The 18,081-nt window shown below is 48.9% G+C and overlaps 1 protein-coding gene and 1 pseudogene across 5 annotated transcripts in view; one reads left to right on the forward strand and one right to left on the reverse strand.

Annotated features, from left to right (window-relative positions):
• The window catches only part of MTCL1 (microtubule crosslinking factor 1), a 116,359-nt gene extending 101,139 nt beyond the window's left edge, over positions 1-15,220 (forward strand). For 3 of the 5 annotated variants that reach the window (XM_069468261.1, XM_069468262.1, XM_069468263.1), the window contains 5 exons: positions 2,356-2,652; positions 4,333-4,364; positions 7,170-8,718; positions 11,053-11,109; positions 14,040-15,220. In XM_069468261.1, the coding sequence (XP_069324362.1) occupies positions 2,356-2,652; positions 4,333-4,364; positions 7,170-8,718; positions 11,053-11,091 (1,917 nt within the window). In that variant the 3' untranslated portion in view covers positions 11,092-11,109; positions 14,040-15,220. The remainder of the gene's footprint in view (positions 1-2,355; positions 2,653-4,332; positions 4,365-7,169; positions 8,719-11,052; positions 11,110-14,039) is intronic. The other 2 variants (XM_069468258.1, XM_069468260.1) reach the window with 1 other exon arrangement.
• Positions 15,221-16,370: 1,150 nt separating this feature from the next.
• LOC138383391 (transcription initiation factor IIA subunit 2 pseudogene) lies at positions 16,371-16,698 on the reverse strand (annotated as a pseudogene).
• Positions 16,699-18,081: the final 1,383 nt, after the last annotated feature.

An 18,081-nucleotide genomic window follows, 5' to 3' on the forward strand; every position in this document is an offset into this window, starting at 1 on the left:
TTCTGTTCCACTACCTCAGAAATCACGGGAAATGAGTGACAGGCCTGTTGTCCTCATTATCTCACGTGGCTTTCCTCCTGGCCGTACACAAGCCGTGCTGACATCCAACTTGTAGACGAAGCTCAAATTAGGACACAAAGATGCAGTTTGTAATGATGTCTTTTAAAAACCAGTTGGTCTGCGTTCAAGGGAGTTTTAGAATTACCTGGCACCATCTCAGCCCTTGAGGACTTTAAATCTTTTTTTGGCCACCCTTTCAGGTCAAATCCAAATGTCACTTTCAGCATTCAGATAATTCACTTATTCAAAAGAGCAGCCCATCCAGGAGTGTGAGCTTGTCCAGGAGAGACCCCGGTACAGCTTCGTAGGCCAGAGCTGCGGGGCTCGGCCGTGCTTTCTGTGCGTGTTTACAGAGGGAGGCAACGAGGAGGGCTCGGGAGTGGCGGGGAAGCCCGTGAGGGCTCCTCTGAGGAGCCTGTTCCCTGCGAGCGTTTGCCTGCGGCCTCAGCAGTTCCCTGTGACTTCGGCAGGCCCCTCCCTGGACCACCTCTGCGGAGCTGCCGGTGCTGCAGGAGGGTGAATGGGAGGCCCCTGCCGGCGCGGCTGCCTGTTGGCCGCTGTGAGCACGTCCCCATTTTACAGATGCAGAAACTGAGCTGGGGAGAGTTGGGAACTTACCCCTGCCAGCGAACCAGCAAGCCACAAATCAGTGGCTCCAATTCATGTCTTCTAACTCCAAGAGGTCCTGTGTTTTCCCACCACCACTTCCTGAGTTTACCAAATTAGACAAGAGCAGGACGACTGTAAAGTATGTGGCTTTTTTTCCCTCAGTCATACCAGATCTTTACTTGCCTTCATATCTAAGTTCTTTTCTTTAATTTCGGAATACTACAGGGGTACAAATGTTTGGTTACATAAATTGCTTTTGTACCGTTTGAGTCAAAGTTATAATTATACCCATCCCCCCGATAGTGTGCATTGTACCCATTAGGTGTGAATTTACCCAACTCCCTTGCCCCCTTCTCACCTGCTTGATTTCTGATTAATGTTATTTCCATACGTGCACATTAGTGTTGATCAATTAGTTCCTATTTAATGGTGAGTACATGTGGTGTTCTTCCATTCTTGTGATACTTCACTTAGAGAAATGGTCTCCAGTTCCACCCAGTGTAATACAAGAGGTATTAGTTCACCACTGTTTTTTGTGGCTGAGTAGAACTCCATGGTACACATATACCACATTTTATTAATCCACTCATGGATTGATGGGCACTTGGGTTGTTTCCACATCTTTGAGATTGTGAATTGTGCTGCTATAAACATTGGAGTACAGGTGTCTTTTTTTATAGAATGTCTTTTTTCTTCCTTTGGGTAAATACCCAGTAGTGGGATTGCTGGATCAAGTGGTAGTTCTACTTTTCATTCTTTGAGGTATCTCCATACTACTTTCCATAGAGGTTGTACTAGTTTGCAGTCCTACCAGCAGTGTATGAGTGTTCCCATCTCTCTGCATCCTTGCCAACATTTGTTGTTTTGGGATTTTTTTGATAAAAGTCATTCTCACTGGAGTTAGGTGGTATCTCATTGTGGTTTTGATTTGCATTTCCCTGATGATTAGAGATGTTGAGCACTTTTTCATGTTTGTTGGCCATTAGTCTGTCTTGTTTTGAAAAGTTTCTGTTCATGTATTTTGCTTCCTTTTTAATGTGGTTGTTTGATTTTTTCCTGCTGATTTTCTTGAGCTCTTTATAGATTCTCGTTATCAGCCTTTTATCTTTATTGGGTGTGTAGCTAAGTTTTAATCCTCTCAAGCAAAGTATAAGTTTTTTTTAACACCAAATGGCTATAGCCCAGTTTGATCACTGGGGTTATTTATAAGACCTGTTCCAAATGGTTTGGGCCAGTCAGGGAAGTCAGATTCACCCTCAGAAGTTTGCTGCCACTGATGGCCTTCCATTTAGTATGCTTTACGTTCTGAAGGTAATTTCACAAAAGCGTTTTGAACATGTAGTTTTAATATTAGATTTTTAAAACATAAGTATAGAATTTCCCATGAGCACAGCACTCAAAGTTACGTACAGTAACTTATATATTGGCGTCAGAAAGAGTTGGCCGTACTTATGTGTGGTTAATGCAGATTTTCTAATCCAGATAAAACTGAGGGTTTTTTTTTTTTTAAAGCATTTGTAGTGTTGTGTTATATTATAAAATTAAGGTCAGAACTGGAAGAACATTTGCTTCTCACAGAGTCTTTCAAATTGACCTACATGTAATTCCAAATTGTGGAGAAAAGATGGTCTTAGGGAGACCATTAAAAAAGTGAGGCTAATTATTTTCATTTTTAAAACTCTTAAGTTGCAGAAAGAGAACAGTCCGCAGAGAGGTGGCAGTTTCCTCTGTGATCAAAGCGAAGGCAGCAGTCGCCCCTTTCCCCACCAGGGAAGCCTCCGCGTGCCCCACCCTGTGGCACTGTGGCCATGCGCAGACGCCGACTCCGTCCCATTTGAAGACCGGCCACTGTCCAAGCTAAAGGAATCAGACAGGTGCTCGGCCAGTGAGAACCTCTACCTGGATGCCTTGTCCCTGGATGACGAGCCAGAGGAGCCGCCACCCCGCCGGCCTGAGAGGGAATTCAGGAACTGCCTCCCCGAGGTCAGCCTGGGTCTTGTCCGTCCTGGGTAACTACTTCACAATGAGGGGGTCGGGAAACCCAGCCGGCATCTGTCACGTTCCCCTCCTCGCAGGCTCCAGTGGCTTTTGCATATGGCAGCCTCTGAATTATTATAAGTTAAAATGAAATCTTCACAGTGCTAAGGGTTTCCCTTGGGGGCCCTGACCCTAAACTCCCAGTGTGCTCTGCAGTAAGTTTAGTTTTGCCACCTTGTTTTGGGTCTAGAAATACTGGACTAGTGTCCTTTGCGCAAGGAGGGTCTCACGAATAAGTGCATTCAGCAAAACACACAAGAGGAAGTAAATAATTCTGCTAAGTGTGTATGTTCAACTTCTCTTGAAATCATAGTGTAGTCTTCTGATTCTAGAAAACTAATAACCAAAAAAAATTCTGTTTTAGAGAAATTTCCTGACATTTAGAAATAACAAATATCACTGAACAATGGCATACTATAAACATCTTATGCTGGGGAAAGGGGAAAAATCCAGCACTTAGGAGTCTGCCGTTCACTGGATGACCAAATGAGTGAGCTAGGCTATGTACTGAAATTTCCATGGTACAGTGTTAGTTACGTTTTTCTGGTTTTAACATTTTTAAAACCTCATTTTAAAAATTGATTTTAGGAATCTTTACCTGTTAATCATATTTAACAACTGCTGTACCTGTCATTTGGTCTCCCAAACAATCAATACTCAGAAGAGTTCATGTCAAATAGCGTTGTTGAAATATGGGGAAATTATACTTCAGTTACATGGCAGTGAGGTCACGTGCCTCATTCTCAGCAATATGTGTCAGGTTGATAGGACGTCGCCGCGGTTCCACCGTTTGACCGATGGCAGTCTTGCACGACCCATTCTCATAGCAGAGAAAACACAGGACTGGGTTCGGGAGACTGTGTCTGAGTTCCCGCTCTGCAGTGGCTGGGACTGCCGTGCTCATCTGCGTGGCAGAGACCAGGGGCACACTCGCCAGGGGGAAGTGTCCGGAGGAGTGTGTTTCCATTCCTACCAGAGGCTTGCGTCTTGAACTGTGTCAGCACAAGGGCGTTTTCGCAATCGATAACCTGTGTTGGTGGTGTTCTCTGCCTGCACGGCTGCCATTCTCCTTCTTAAAGGGAAGGCAGCATAATTTCGCCTCTGGTTCCAAACGGGAATGTTTAAAACCAAGCAAGTACCCAAGTCACCTCGACTTCTATAGCAAGATTTGGAGCAAGGGACATCAGTCTCCTAAGTTAGTCTATCTTCCTCCCTCTCCCTCCCCCCCCCCCCTCTCTCTCACACACACACACACACACACACACACTCAGACTTACTCAGGTTGTTACAAGAGTCAGCTTTGAAATTCATGTACTTAGTGAGGTCCTTTGAAGAAGCACAGAAGAGCTACTTCTTCCATGACAAAGTTTATAGCCCATTTTTTCTCACTCATGTGGGCTCCTCCCTGGCCTGCAGAAGCTCCAGCCCCCTCGTCACGCTGTGGGTGCTGCTTTGATGACTGTGCTTCAGAGGCCTTGGGGCGGCAGCTGCCCTGACCAGGCTGGCCTCCACGCACTTCCAAAGGCGTCTTCCCAGGGGAGCCCAGCAAACAATCACTTAGGCACATTCAGGGCCCCTAGGGAACCAAAATTACCTGATTCAGACCGAGTTATTTCTTCTTTATAGGAAGAAGAAAATCACAAGGGAAATCTTCAAAGGTAAGTAAAATTGATGAAAATAATAGAATACTGAAATAAAAATCTCTTGGTCTTTAAACTCTAGCTTATCGATGTTGTCTATTTTAACTCTCTCTTCAAAATGACTTAAAATTAAGACTTCTGAATAAGTGATTGCTTTATTACTCTTCATTTCATAAATATGGCATTTTTGATTACTAGTAACAAAGAGGCTAGACGTGCTATATCCACGTGTGTATTAGTTTTAGATACGGACACTCCAGTTGCAGCATTGTCACGTATACAAAGGAGTGCTGTGTTTAGTGGTTTTGGAAAAGTCTGTGGAAACCTCTCTCTCCTCATTCGAAGTCTGGAAAAACTCCCTCTTGATAAGCTATGAGACACTTTATATACTGTATTTCAAAGCTCCACTAGGATGATTTATTAAAATATTTTGACAATAGTCCTTAAGAAAATATATAGTGATTGATGTTGACGTTAATTATATACCAATTTTGTCCTTCCCAGTCTAATTTCCTCTAGTTTTACTTCTTCTTTGTTCGTGCCCTCCGTCAAATCCCGGCAGCACCTGGCGGTGCCCGTGGCACGCTTCTGTCCTTCTCGGGCGGCACACGCAGGACTTGAGAGCTCGGGCCCTACGGCCAAGCTGCCTGGGTTCCAGCTGCTTCTGCCTCTCACTCGCCACGTGCCCTTGGGTAGATACCTAACTGCTTGGTGCCTCAGTTTCCCCATCCGTAATCAGGAGGTAGCCTACATGTGTCAGTACACATTAAATAATCAGGTTAGCACCCGGCACCGAGCAAACAGCAAGCAGAGGTCGGCCCCCACTCTGCCTCCACTCTCAGCGGCACCCACACCCGTGTCCCAGTCAGGGTCTGTGACTCTCCTTCACCACCCAAGCCATCAGCCTGTTCGTTTCCTCCCCTCACTGTAGCTATTTTTAAAAATCTCATTTGCTTCTGTTAATTTCAGAAGTAATCCATGCTTGTTGTAAAATAAATAATATCAAAATATCCAGAGTGAAAACTGAACGGGCCCTTCCCACTGTCCCCTTTACCCCCGGCTTCTAACCGCTCGCTGTGTCTGCCCCAGCGTCTCTCCTCTGTGCCTGCGAGTGCCCGCACGTGCTCACATGCGTCCTGGTTCTTGTCATTATTGTCCTGTTTGCTTTGGCCGCTGCTAAGGTTGATGCCTCTCCTTCCTCTGTCCTCATCATATCTGTTCCGCTCTGTCCATCCAAGCCCCAGAGGCACAGAGTCCCCGCCCATGTAGGTGCCACTGATTGAGAGCAGTTTCTTGGTGAGCGACAGTGGGAGTGAGGTGAGCTACAGCCACAGAAACGTGGAAAGGACGAGGCCTTCAGCGTCTATCGAGCACTTACAGGGCCCAGTGCACAGCATCCTAAGACTCGTTACTAATTCAGTAACTACTTGAATTGACCAGAAGCAAAGGAGGAAATTCATATTTGCTGGAAAGCTCAAGACCTTGTGAAAAACCAATCCATCCCTTCAATTTCCTTTCATTTCCAGCACTCGTCATAGCCAGCGTGCTGTTATTCAAAGCACCGTTAGACAGTTGGCAGATTGTTTTTAGATGGACCGCCTGACAGTGTCACTTTTAGTCTGCTCTTTCACCCATGGTGGCAACCACAAGAATGCGTGCCTCGCCCCGGGGTGAAGGCGGTTGTCAGCAAAGCCACTCTGAGCTTTGCTGGTTCTGTGCACCTATCCACACAGTGCACGGACTTGCTCAGAGCGGGACCCCAACTCTGGCCTCATCGCCATTAATGGGTCCCACATAGGAGTGGTCCACGCACTCAATCTGAGACTCCTTCGGCAGGGCCAGCGCCAGTCTAGAACTGTAGGTATTAAAACTGTGCTTTGCAGGGCAAGGGGAGTATCAACATGTCCTGTGAAACAGTGAGTCTACAGACACCTCACCTCCCCGCTCCCCGCCGGAGGGATTCTGGGCCACAGAAGTTCTCTTGCCTGAGCTTCAGGCACAGCCAGCTCAGCCTGCTTCCTGACCTCGCTCCATTGCCCTGCGTGGCTGGCGGCTGCCCGAGCCCTCCAGCCACCTCCTGCCATAGCGTAGGAGCATCCCCAGGGCCCCTTCAGTGCCTGCTGTGGGTCTGGCCCACCCGTCTTCCCCCTTCAGTGTGTTCATGCGTCTGAGGGAGTTTTTCTCTTAACTAGGAATAAAGGAGGAAAACAAACAAACAACACATTGATGATAAGGAACTGAGCCCGTTGGTGAATTTGGGCCGGGCCAGACGAGCTTTTGTTTGGCACGTAATTTCCAGCCTGATGAGGATTTCCACTTCCTCCTTTCTTCTACAACTTGCAGGCTGGCTGGTGAAGAGACCTGAGATGGCAGCTGTTCTGTTGCCGTGTCTCTCCCGCTTATACTTTGGCCCACTGTAGGTGGGGCCGGCGGGGTGTCCCTCTGCGTGGAACGGGCACTGTGATGGCACCTGGCACTCCTAATCCCAGCGGGGCTGTCAATGAAGGTGCTCATCTCGGTGACGTCGAGCCACGGTCTGGAGCTCAGCCATGGCTGCCGTGTAGCCCCCTCTTCCGCTCGTTTCCACGGGATGTGAGGGCTGGCGGGTTTGCTGGATTCAGTTCTGACAGGGCCATAGAAAGTCCAGTGAGCGCGCATGGGGTCAGCTTGTGCGCAGAGCCCAGCAGGCAGCTGGCAGGCGTCCTAGCAGTTCGGGTGGGGCAGGCGCCCTCACAGGCCCTCACACAGGGCGGGACGCAGGTGCTGCGGTGTGCCGGGGCTCCCTGGCGGATGCTGACACCTTTTCTCTTCCACTTTTCCCAGGGCGGTGTCTGTGTCCTCCATGTCCGAGTTTCAGCGCCTGATGGACGTCTCCCCCTTCCTGCCTGAGAAGGGGCTGCCGTCCACCAGTGGCAAGGAGGATGTCACCCCACCCCTGTCTCCTGATGACCTCAAGTACATCGAGGAGTTCAACAGCAAGAGCTGGGACTACACGCCCCCCAGGGGCCATGGCGGGGCTGGGACCGAGAGGCCCCCAGACCTCTGGGCAGACAGGACCGAGGTAGGGCGGACAGGGCACGAGGCCACCACGGAGCCTTTCCCCGACTCCTCCTGGTACCTGACCACGAGCGTCACCATGACGACGGACACCATGACCAGCCCGGAGCACTGCCAGAAGCAGCCGCTGAGGAGCCACGTGCTCACGGAGCAGTCCGGGGTGCGCGTGCTGCACAGCCCGCCTGCCGTGCGCAGGGTGGACAGCATCGCCTCGGTGGGCAGCGAGGGTCCCTTTCCCACAAGCAGAGCCAGAGGGAGCCTGGGAGACGCCAAGGGGGGCCCTCTGGAACCCATGCTCAGCAGGTGGCCTTGCACTCCCCCCAGACACCCCCGAGACTATGTGGAGGGGGCATGGCGCCCCCTCGATACCCCCCTCTGTGCCTCCCTGGGCTTTGCCTCCCCTCTGCACAGCCTGGAGATGTCCAAGAACATGAGTGATGACATGAAGGAGGTGGCCTTCTCCGTCAGGAATGCCATCTGCTCTGGTTCCACCAAGCCGCAAGTCAAGGACATGGCCTGCCAGACCAACGGATCCCGGACGACGGGGACACAGACCACCCAGACCATCAGCGTGGGCCTGCAGACTGAAGCCCTGCGTGGCAGTGGTGTCACCAGCAGCCCCCACAAGTGTCTCACGCCAAAGGCAGGGGGCGGTACCACGCCCGTGTCGTCTCCTTCCCGCAGCCTTAGGAGCAGGCAGGTGGCCCCTGCCATCGAAAAGGTACAAGCCAAGTTTGAACGCACATGCTGCTCCCCCAAGTATGGTTCCCCCAAGCTGCAGAGGAAGCCCCTCCCCAAAGCTGACCAGCCAAATAACAGGACTTCACCAGGGATGGCCCAGAAAGGGTACAGCGAGTCGGCCTGGGCCCGCTCCACCACCACGAGGGAGAGCCCCGTGCACACCACCATCAATGATGGTCTCTCCAGCCTCTTCAACATCATCGACCACAGCCCCGTGGTGCAGGACCCCTTCCAGAAGGGGACGCGGGCCGGCAGTCGGTCTCGCTCGGCAGAACCCCGACCAGAGCTGGGCCCAGGCCAGGAAACAGGCACTAGTTCCCCAGGAAGGTCGCCCAGCCCCAGCGGGGTGGGCTCAGAGACGTGCAGGGAGGACGGGGGAGAGGGCACGCCTGTGAGGCAGGACTTATCCGCGCCGCCTGGCTACACGCTCACCGAGAACGTGGCCCGGATCCTCAACAAGAAGCTGCTGGAGCACGCCTTAAAGGAGGAGAGGAGGCAGGCCGCCCACGGCCCCCCAGGTCTTAACAGCGACAGCCACTCGCTGGGGGACACGGCTGAGCCAGGGTCCATGGAGGTAATGAATGCCGAGTGTCCCACACCCTCCCCCATCAGCTCGTCCACTTAGCTGTCAGGCCTGGTGGGGCCTGGAATTGTGCCCGGTCATGTAATTTCAGGAATCACTGTCCTAATTGGTCGTTGGGAGCTGGGGAGGTGTTGGGTTTATGGGAGAATGGAATAGGCAGAAACACAAACCCTGAACGACTTCTTAAAGAAAGTTTCATTTTCTTGGTCTCACCGAGGACATGGTTTGAGTCAGGTTTTGTCCTCTGGTCTGAGTGAGTGATCGTTATTTACTTACCTGGGCTTTTCATTTGGGGGCATAATTTGCCGTCTTCTGTGTGGATTTGTGCGTGTGTGCAGACTCCGTAAGCGTTGTCGGGCTCTCTGCACACTCCAGACTTTGTAGGTAACAGTGTGAGAGCTGAGCTGGAGAGGCGTGGGCCGCGTGGACACGAGCCCGGCTCTCGTCAGGAACCACGAGGGCATCTGCACGCCCAGGCTGGCTTCAGCACCAACTGGCCATCTGGCGTCCCACAGTTGACTAACCCTCTCTGTGCCCATGAGTCCCCCAGCAATAAAAGCAGGTGAAACAAATGGATAAAATCAAAATCCTGCCTTAAAACAGTGTGGTGACTATCATTACCCACCTTGACATTATTCATAAACCAGTCAACTGTGGATTTGGTCACAGGGGCAGGAGAGTGTGTTCCTGTCACCTGGTCTGAATTTCCCACAGGAGGGTAGATGATGGTTAGATTCCTGGTCCAACCCACCGAGGAATATTTAACTCAAAATAGAGAGTTTAAATCAGAATAGATCAAACCTTATGGAATGGCCAGTGACTCACAGAAATGGCCATTCCACATGGTTCAGCCTAAAACAATGTTGATAGTACATGGCCTGCACGTTCCAAAGATCTGAGTCTTTGTGCTAACATTGTTGACATGCTCTGAGAAGGACCCCCACTGCTGGTTGAGTGTTCTCAGGTGACAAATGGTATCTTCTTTGAGCTTCTCTTACCCCCAGCCCCTGGGCCCTCAGGTAAGTACTCCTGCAGTGGGAAGATCTGCCGTATGTGAATGCTCTGCCTTCTGAGGCAGCTGAAATTAGGGCTTAGTCCCAGAGCATTAACTGGCCGTGTCTGTAGCGTCCATTTACATTAGAGACTAAATAGAAATTAATTTGGGGGAACAAAAAATCGCTTTGAGTTTCTAACAGTGAATGCTGCAAGCAGTCTGTGAGACTATAAAGAAAATGGTTTAATGACAGAATGTCAGCACTGTGGCATGAAAATGGTTTCATCAATACAAAGCTCTGCCCCCCTTGCCCCCTTTGTCCTCTGTAAAGTAAGTAGGTTTTCTCCTCACTTGGTGTTTGCTACCAAAAGAAGTGATCTAAAGGAAGCACAGACAGTCTCAGGGACTCAGAACCTGCGTGGAGCACTCGGTGGCAACGTCCGTGTGCCACGGGCGCCTTTTTCCCTTTCTGTTGGTGTTCTGCTTGTTCTACATTCCAGTGGAATTATCTGTTTGAATTGATATACTGTATTAGCCCCATTGATGACCCCTTCCCATCTCTCCATAAATTATGTAGTCGTTGTAGGTTTTCATTCCAGAATCACCAGGGCTGCTTCTGGTTTCCCAGCCTATTCTGACCACCCTCTTGTGGAATCTTTCCCCGAATGTTCTAGACACAGGGGTGACTTAGGCAACAGGAAATCTCCCTTTCTCACGTCACTCTCACCCCACAAGCAACTTGGGCCTCTTTTTCTCTCAGTTCCCTGGCGCCAGTTCAGCAGTGCAGAGTGAAGCTGTGAGGAGTTCTGGTGCACAGAGAAAGAGAATTATCTGAAAATGGAATGCTATTCTTTCCTCCCATCTCTAAGTGGAAAATGTGAGGGGAAATTTTTAGTATAAGCAGCAACCGTTTGATTATTGTGACCAAAACAAAACTGGCCATATAATGGCCTCTGTTTCAGATGCGATAGTCATGTGATTTCCATCTCTTTTTTTTGCCAAAATGCCGTTTGAAATGTTAAATGCTAAAGGGCAACTCCAGGAAGCACAGAAACCAGAAGTGGCTCTTCTACGGTGGTTCCTTCTTTGCTCTGTGGCAGATGACAGAGGACAGATCTGTGTTGAGTGCCAGCCACTTCCCCACACACACTACGGGATGAATGTACTGGACCTGAGAGCCCTCCAGTCTCTCCTGGTGGCCGTCCCCAACCGGGAGGGATGGACCTCTTCCAGTGGGCTTGTTGACTTTTAAAGCTTTACTGTTCTCCTGTTTGAAAAATACTTTCCAACCTACTTGCTTTTCTTTTTCTTTCTCTGTCTGTTCTGTCCAGAACCAAACTGTCTTACTAACTGCCCCCTGGGGACTCTAGCCCTGCCTGCCTCATGCTGTAAGTGCTTTGTTCCTTGTTTCCCAACTGTCTGGAGAGGTTGTGTGACTCATGGATGGCACCTGACACTCATCACCTGGGGAAGCTGGGCTGGAGGAGGTGCTCCCTTGCTCACCCCAGGCTCTGGGGGCTGGCTTATCCCCAGGAACAGATCAGCAAGGCTGGATGCTCCCATCTGCCCCACTCAAGGGGTGACCACTAAGTGCAGAGAAAGGTTTTTAGGCTATGGAGATTCTGCTGAGATTTCCCCTTTTGTGCAGTTTGCAGCCAATGTGCTTTCAGAGAAGTGAGATATTGCCCAAGAGGGGACATCTCAGGCAGAGAGGTCTCACCTGAGGGGGACTTTGAGCCCAGTACACCTGCTCACCAGCATTTCGGTCACATATGTGCAGTGCCACATGCTGAAATGAGGCGTGATCATAATGTGATTAGGTTTTTCTCATTTTTTCAACAACCATACCCCAAGGAATAAACCCAAATATATCTGTCCTTCCAAGTGAGCACCGTAGGTGACAGAGTAAGTGCTCGATAAATATTTTTTGAATCAGTAAACAATGCCATCCCCACTCCAAATATTTGGAGAACTGCTTTCAGAGCCTGAATCAAACCACACGAGAAAATACACACTTTGTTTTTGATCAAGGGTATAGTCACCCACCCACCTCATCCACTGGCCTTAACTGGAAGTATGAGTTGGCCGCAGAAGACAACAGATGTGTCCCCATGAAAAAATGACAACATATGGGGCAGGCCATTTCCAGGACAGGTGCTACAAGGGCAGCATCCAGGATGAGATGCCCACGTAGCCCGCTGTGGTGGCTTCTTGGGAAAACACCGCATGGTTTGCTTGTGATGTGCTGGTGTGTTACTAAGGAAAATTCCCTTGAACCCAGGGTCACGTGACATTTCTTTCTTCACAAGGAGGTGCTGGTGAAGAGGTTGCAAACTGGTCTCATAAAAAGCTGTCCTTGTTCAGCAACAGCCGGGTGGAAACAGGGGCTATAGTGTTGTCCAGTAAACCCACAGCAACAGCCTCTCTGACATGCAACACACACCAACACGTACACACATCCGATGCACTACACAGCACACGCTGCTCTTACAATAAAGGGAGCAGAGACACAAACTGTCGCAGATTTCCCACACCCTGTGTGCCCTCCAAGTACTGTGGGCTGAGGTGAGGTGAGGACATAGTGGCACCTGGGCTGGTTCATACCTCAGTGGTGCTGATGGTGTTTTCACTGGAGGGTATTTCTGGTTGTCATGATGCCCACTAGCATGGTACCCACTAGCATGCTTTGCTAATGGAGGCGTCTCCCATGATCATACAAAGTGCCAGCCACGACAGAGGCAGGGAACATTAAGACGTAGTGTGCAGGATCAATGCTCCTTTTCTGCTGAGCCCACAGGGAGGCAAGGAAACCACTCGTCCCCATTGCTTGTCTGGAAGCCTGTGGGTCCCACGCTGCCTGCAGGCCGTTCTGCCTCCATCGTGTTCCATCATCTCCCGAGTGACATTGCCCATTCACATAGTCATCTGTCCCTTCCCTCCCCCTGCAGCCCTCCCCCACCCCACTCCCCCGTACCACTGGCTAATCTCTCTTCATTCTGGTCTTTTCAGTTGCTTGTCACATCTCTTTAAATCCTCCAGCTCACTTTCTGACTTTCTTTGAGGGTCCTTGTTCTATGTTGTTCTTTGCTTTCCATCACAGTGGTTCACCTTCTCGGCTTCCGGTGTCTGAGTGCCATCGGGCCACGCTGTGTAACTCAGTTTCCTCATCCCACAGCTTTTTACATTTCTGTGTGTCAGAAAATTCCAAGTCTGGGCGTCCTGGTTTCCTCACATGCAGACTAAGGACAAGGAGTTCAACATTCTTCACAGACAAAAAAAGGACCTTGAGAGTAAGGATTGTAGGTGACTTGCACGTGGTTGAGTGTGTCCTTCATCACCTGTTCTCAGAACGTTACGATACCTGTAATACAAAACCACAAGTGCACTTGGATTCTACTTTTTTTTTTTTCCTTGAGACAGAGTCTCACTCTGTTGCCCGGGCTAGAGTGAGTACTGTGGCGTCAGCCTAGCTCACAGCAGCCTCAAACTCCTGCTTCAGCCTCCCAAGTAGCTGGGACTATAGGTGTGCAGCACCATGCCTGGCCAATCTTTTCTATTTTTAATTGCCCAGCTAATTTTTTTTTTTCCTATTTTTAGTAGAGATGGGGTCTCTTGCTCAGGCTGGTCTCGAACTCCTGAGCTCAAGCGATCCTCCTGCCTTGGCCTCCCGGAGTGCTAGGATTACAGGCATGAGCCACTGCGCCCAGCCTCTGATTCCACTTTTTAAAAATGCTGCTACAATAAAGTCATTAAAAAAAACTAGACCTAAATTAAAATTTCTGTCTGCAGCACTTTTTTTTTCCATGTTGTGGGAGTTTGTTTAGCCTCCTGCCAGTCAGTTTGGAATAAACAGTAGCAGAGTTTAAGATGAATCTCATTGCTAATACAACTGGATGAATCCACAGGGACCAGTTCACTGGGTTCACTGTAACTAAATAGATCACTCAAGAGAGCCAAATGGTGGGTCACCTGGGTTGAAATATGGTGAAGGGGCCTGTGGAGACCACAGTCACTGTCCCCTGTCTTCTGTGTGTCCCAGCCCAATTCTGAAGGAGCTCTGGAAACAGCCCCATCTCACAGTATTGCCATATTTCAATCATAATTTGATACCTTCCCATCCATGTCACTGATCTTTTGTGTTGAACACTTTACTGATCATTTTAAGTTATTCTCCATGAGCAAAATATTAATTAATACTCAGAAGTTGCCCATGGTCCATCCATTTCACTTGAGTCTGTTGAGAAGTGTGTTGGGGGAACCGTCCCCTGGTGAAACTGCAGGTCTGAGTAACCCTGTCTTCCCTTTCTCGGCCCCGAAGGAACTACCTTGTTCTGCACTAGCTCCATCCCTAGAGCCCTGCTTCTCCAGGCCCGAGAGACCAGCAAACCGTCGCCCTCCTTCACGTTGGGCCCTACATTCCCCCAATGCCTCACAGCTTCATTCACCCGGAGACCCGGCGTCCTTGGAGGAGCATGGTGACGAGGAGCCACCAGAGGAGACGCCATGGCGCGACGCGAGCTTGCACGGAGTGTCACAGAGTAGCTCACTGTAACCGCATAACCACACCATCGTCACGAACCAAACTCTGCCCCAAAGGAGAGATCCAGTTTTCTCAAGGTCAAAGAATGTTTTTTAAAAACACACAGCTGCTGAATGTTCAACCTGTGAAACTGAGATGTTTCTAGAATGAAACAGTAAATGTGCCTGTAATAACTTAATTTTTTTCATAGCTCAGAAAACTATTTTTGTCTCCATCTTTTTTACACACAGTATATTAAACAAAAAGGTAAATAAGGTATAAATAGATTTAAAAATAAAAGTTTTAAAAATGTACATTTTAAGAGATTCCGAACACCCTCACTCTCAATACCTGGCTGCCTCTCTGTTAAATTTGCACTGTTATGTTTTGGGTTGGTTTATTTCCATGTTGCATTAGAATGTTTTAAGTTAACTTCATTTTGTCCGTGTTACTGTTTTTTAAAAAATTTTTTAAATGCTTCAGACTGTCTGATTCGGTGAACTTTTTGTAGTGAAAAAGCCATGAAGCCAGTAGACAAGACAGATATTCTGTACACTGGAGAGGATACAGGACAACATTTTTGAAAAGGTACAGAGTCCTCAGGTGGGCTTGGAAAAGTCGCTGCATAATCCACATACTATTCTACTTGACTTGCACGTCTTCGGGTGCATGTACATACTGCTACCGTGTCCTCACCATCACCTAAATGTGACTCAGTCTGTTCCACTGTAATACATTGTGAATTTCCTTGTACTGTACTTTTACTGTTGGTCTTCTTGCATTGATAATACAACAGCAACAATATTTTTAAATTATTGTTAAAAGATTAACTGGCAATGTACAGAGTTTACTCAAAATTTTGTTGTTTAAGGAAGAACACTACAAAAAGTCACGAGGATACCAAATTGAAACAAATGCTGGTGCCTCTGAGTCTGTATGAGACCACGAGAAAGTAGAAATAAAGCCTTTCTGAGATGGCAGCATGTTCTTGAATCTCTCTCGGCACATGCCACCCCCCCCCTTCCCTGCGGGCGCAGATGGAAAGAGTTCCCTGGCTCGGGAGGGAGGTAGGAGGAGAGCGTGTAAAAGGCAGCAGCTGCTAACACAGCACACGGGGCACACACTCCTGGGGACTCCTAGGAACGTGATCATGCTGTGGTTTCCTGTACTCTGTAAGAGGGTCCTGGGATAGGGAGACGCCTTATTGTAACTCAAAAGCCAAAGCTGGGGTAGGCGCAGAGTGTGCCTGTCCTCTACCCGCTCTGCTCCCAAGGAAAGAGGGAGTGGCCAGTGTCTGCGGAAGAGGCGTTTCCACCTCTGACACTGAGGCGTGGCCCAGCCTGTTGGCATCTGGCGGAGCAGGAGTCCACAGGGAAGATGTGCTACTTCAGGCCGAAGCTTCTGGCTTTAATGTTTCATTAACCCAACCATTTTCTTCTTACTCTAGCATGACCACAGTTCCCTCTTTAAACTTAAATATTTTCAAACAATAAAAACCAGCAAGTGTTAGTGAGGATGTGGAGAAACCGGAACGCTTGCGCACTGCTGGCGGGAAGGTAAAACGGTGCAGCCACTGTGGAAGACAGTTGGCTGCCTCAAAAGGTAAACAGAATTACCACATGACCCAAGGGTTCCACTTGTAGATATAAGCCCCAAAGAACTGAAAGCAGGGACTCAACCGTACCTGTACACCCATGTTCACAGCAGCATGATTCGCAGTAGCCAAAAGGTGGGAACAACCCAAATGTCCATCAGCAGATGAATGGATCAGTACAATGTGGTCTATACAAACCAGGGATGAATATTCAGCCTTAGAAAAGAGGGAAGTGTTGTTTTTTTTTGTTTTTTGTTTTTTTTTTTTTTTAGTTTTAAAATGAGTTTATTAAAGAATGTTCTTAGGAAGGCAACAACTTTTGATTTGTCATTATAAAAAGTTATGTTTTTTCATGCTGTATAATAAAGGTAAGAGGCTACAGAGTTATAAGCTTCTTTCTACTGGAATTTTCATATAACACAGTGTAGTCCTTTCTGCAATGCTAGAATAAATTTTAAAGAAAGTCTCTTCTATACTTCTCTTCAAAAAGTGATGAATAATAGCAGAAGATGGCATTAAAAAGCCATGTTTTCTATTCATTCTGTAGTATTGGAGCCAGTATTTTTGCCATCACAGGCTACAATTTTCACTTTGTCCACTTTGACAAGTTCTGTCACCTCTCTGAATTCAATGTCATTCAATACAAAAGTCCACGCATTATGGCAGAATCTGTACGTATTTAAAGAGTCCCTGAAATTGACTCTGTTCGGGACCCTCTGAGTCAGTGCTGAATTTATAGTCTTATCAGACAGAAGCAGAACTTGCAGGGCAAGCTGGGGGGTGATCTGTTGAGACTGCATCAGCTCATCTCAGCTCTCCTGAAGATTTTCCCAAAGTGCTGTTTCTGTATAACTGATATGCCATGGCTTTAGGAGGAAGAAACTGTCATTCTTACTCAGCCTTGCACTGATGTCCTGTGGGAAAGGCGCCTCCTGCAGCGGAGCGGACAGAAGTGGCCAGGAGCCCAGCAGGACAAACCTACTTCCCCACCGCCCTTCACCCACTGCAGGACCGCAGAGCTGGGTCAACGACCAATAAAGAGGGAAATTCTGACACATGCTACAACATGGATGAACCTTGAGGACATTATGTGAAGTAAATAAGGCAGTCACAAAATGACAGTTATTGTATGACTCCATTTATATGAGATCCCTAGAGTAGTCAAATTCATAGAGACAGAAAGTGAAACAGTGGTCACCAAGGGCCGCGGGGAAGCGGGAATGGGAACTGGCGAGTGATGGTGCAGAGTTTCGCTTTGGGATGACGAAACAGTCCTGGAAATGGGCAGTGGAGATGGCTCCACATGTGACTATGTTTGATGCCACTAAGTTGTATACTTAAAAATGGTTGAAATTAGTAAGTCCTATGCATATTTTGCCACAGTTAAAACTTTTTTATGCCCAATATAAATATTTTCACTTAACCACTCCAGACCTAGCTGCAAACTATCAGCAAGTCAATAAATATGGTGCCTACTCCGTGCCCAGGGCGCACGCTGGGAGGTACAGTGGCATTCTTTCATTTGGGAGCAACCAGCAGAACAAGGGAAGCTGTGGCCCACAAAACCGAGACCCTCAAACCATGCCATCGAGATTCTTCTCTCCTCTGTGTGGCATTATTCTCAGACACGCATCCCCAGAGTTGGCAGCAATGGTCCCCAGCAGCTCCCATGAGTCTGGCAACTCCTAGAGAAAAATGGCCTCTTACCGCGAGCTCCAGCAAGAGCCCAGGCCGATGATTCTCATTGGTCAAGACTGTCACATGCCTGGCCCTGAGCCAATCACAGCGACAGGTAGGCCCCGCAAAGGAAAATGGGGCTGCGGTTAGAGCAGCGGGGAGAGGGTGTCTGGAAGGCGGTGGAAGCCTTATGCCACTGTGGGACTCCCCAGCGCAAGGAGCAGCTCTGGCCATCACGGAACTTGCCATCTGGTTGGAAGAGAGAAGATACCCAGGCACGAAAACAATTGAAGGCAAAAATGGTGTTGTAGAAATTCTAAGCACAGTATGACTTGAGTTGGCCCCGCGGGCTGAGCAGCGTTTCCCCGTGAAGGAGCAAAATGGGTGGGAGGACAGGAGCAGCAGAGGTGCGGGGAGACGGTCCCGGGCCCAGGTCACACTGGGCAGTGACGCGGGAACTGAGCAGAACCTTCAGTGAGCAAAGCCCCATCAGGCAGTGGCCAGTGCCTTGAAAGCCGGTTTGGAACTTCTCCCATCACCCCATTTGCTACTAGCTGGGCGTGTGTACTC

This window comes from Eulemur rufifrons, chromosome 5 (genome assembly GCF_041146395.1).
Source record: "Eulemur rufifrons isolate Redbay chromosome 5, OSU_ERuf_1, whole genome shotgun sequence".
NCBI classification, from domain to species: domain Eukaryota; kingdom Metazoa; phylum Chordata; class Mammalia; order Primates; family Lemuridae; genus Eulemur; species Eulemur rufifrons.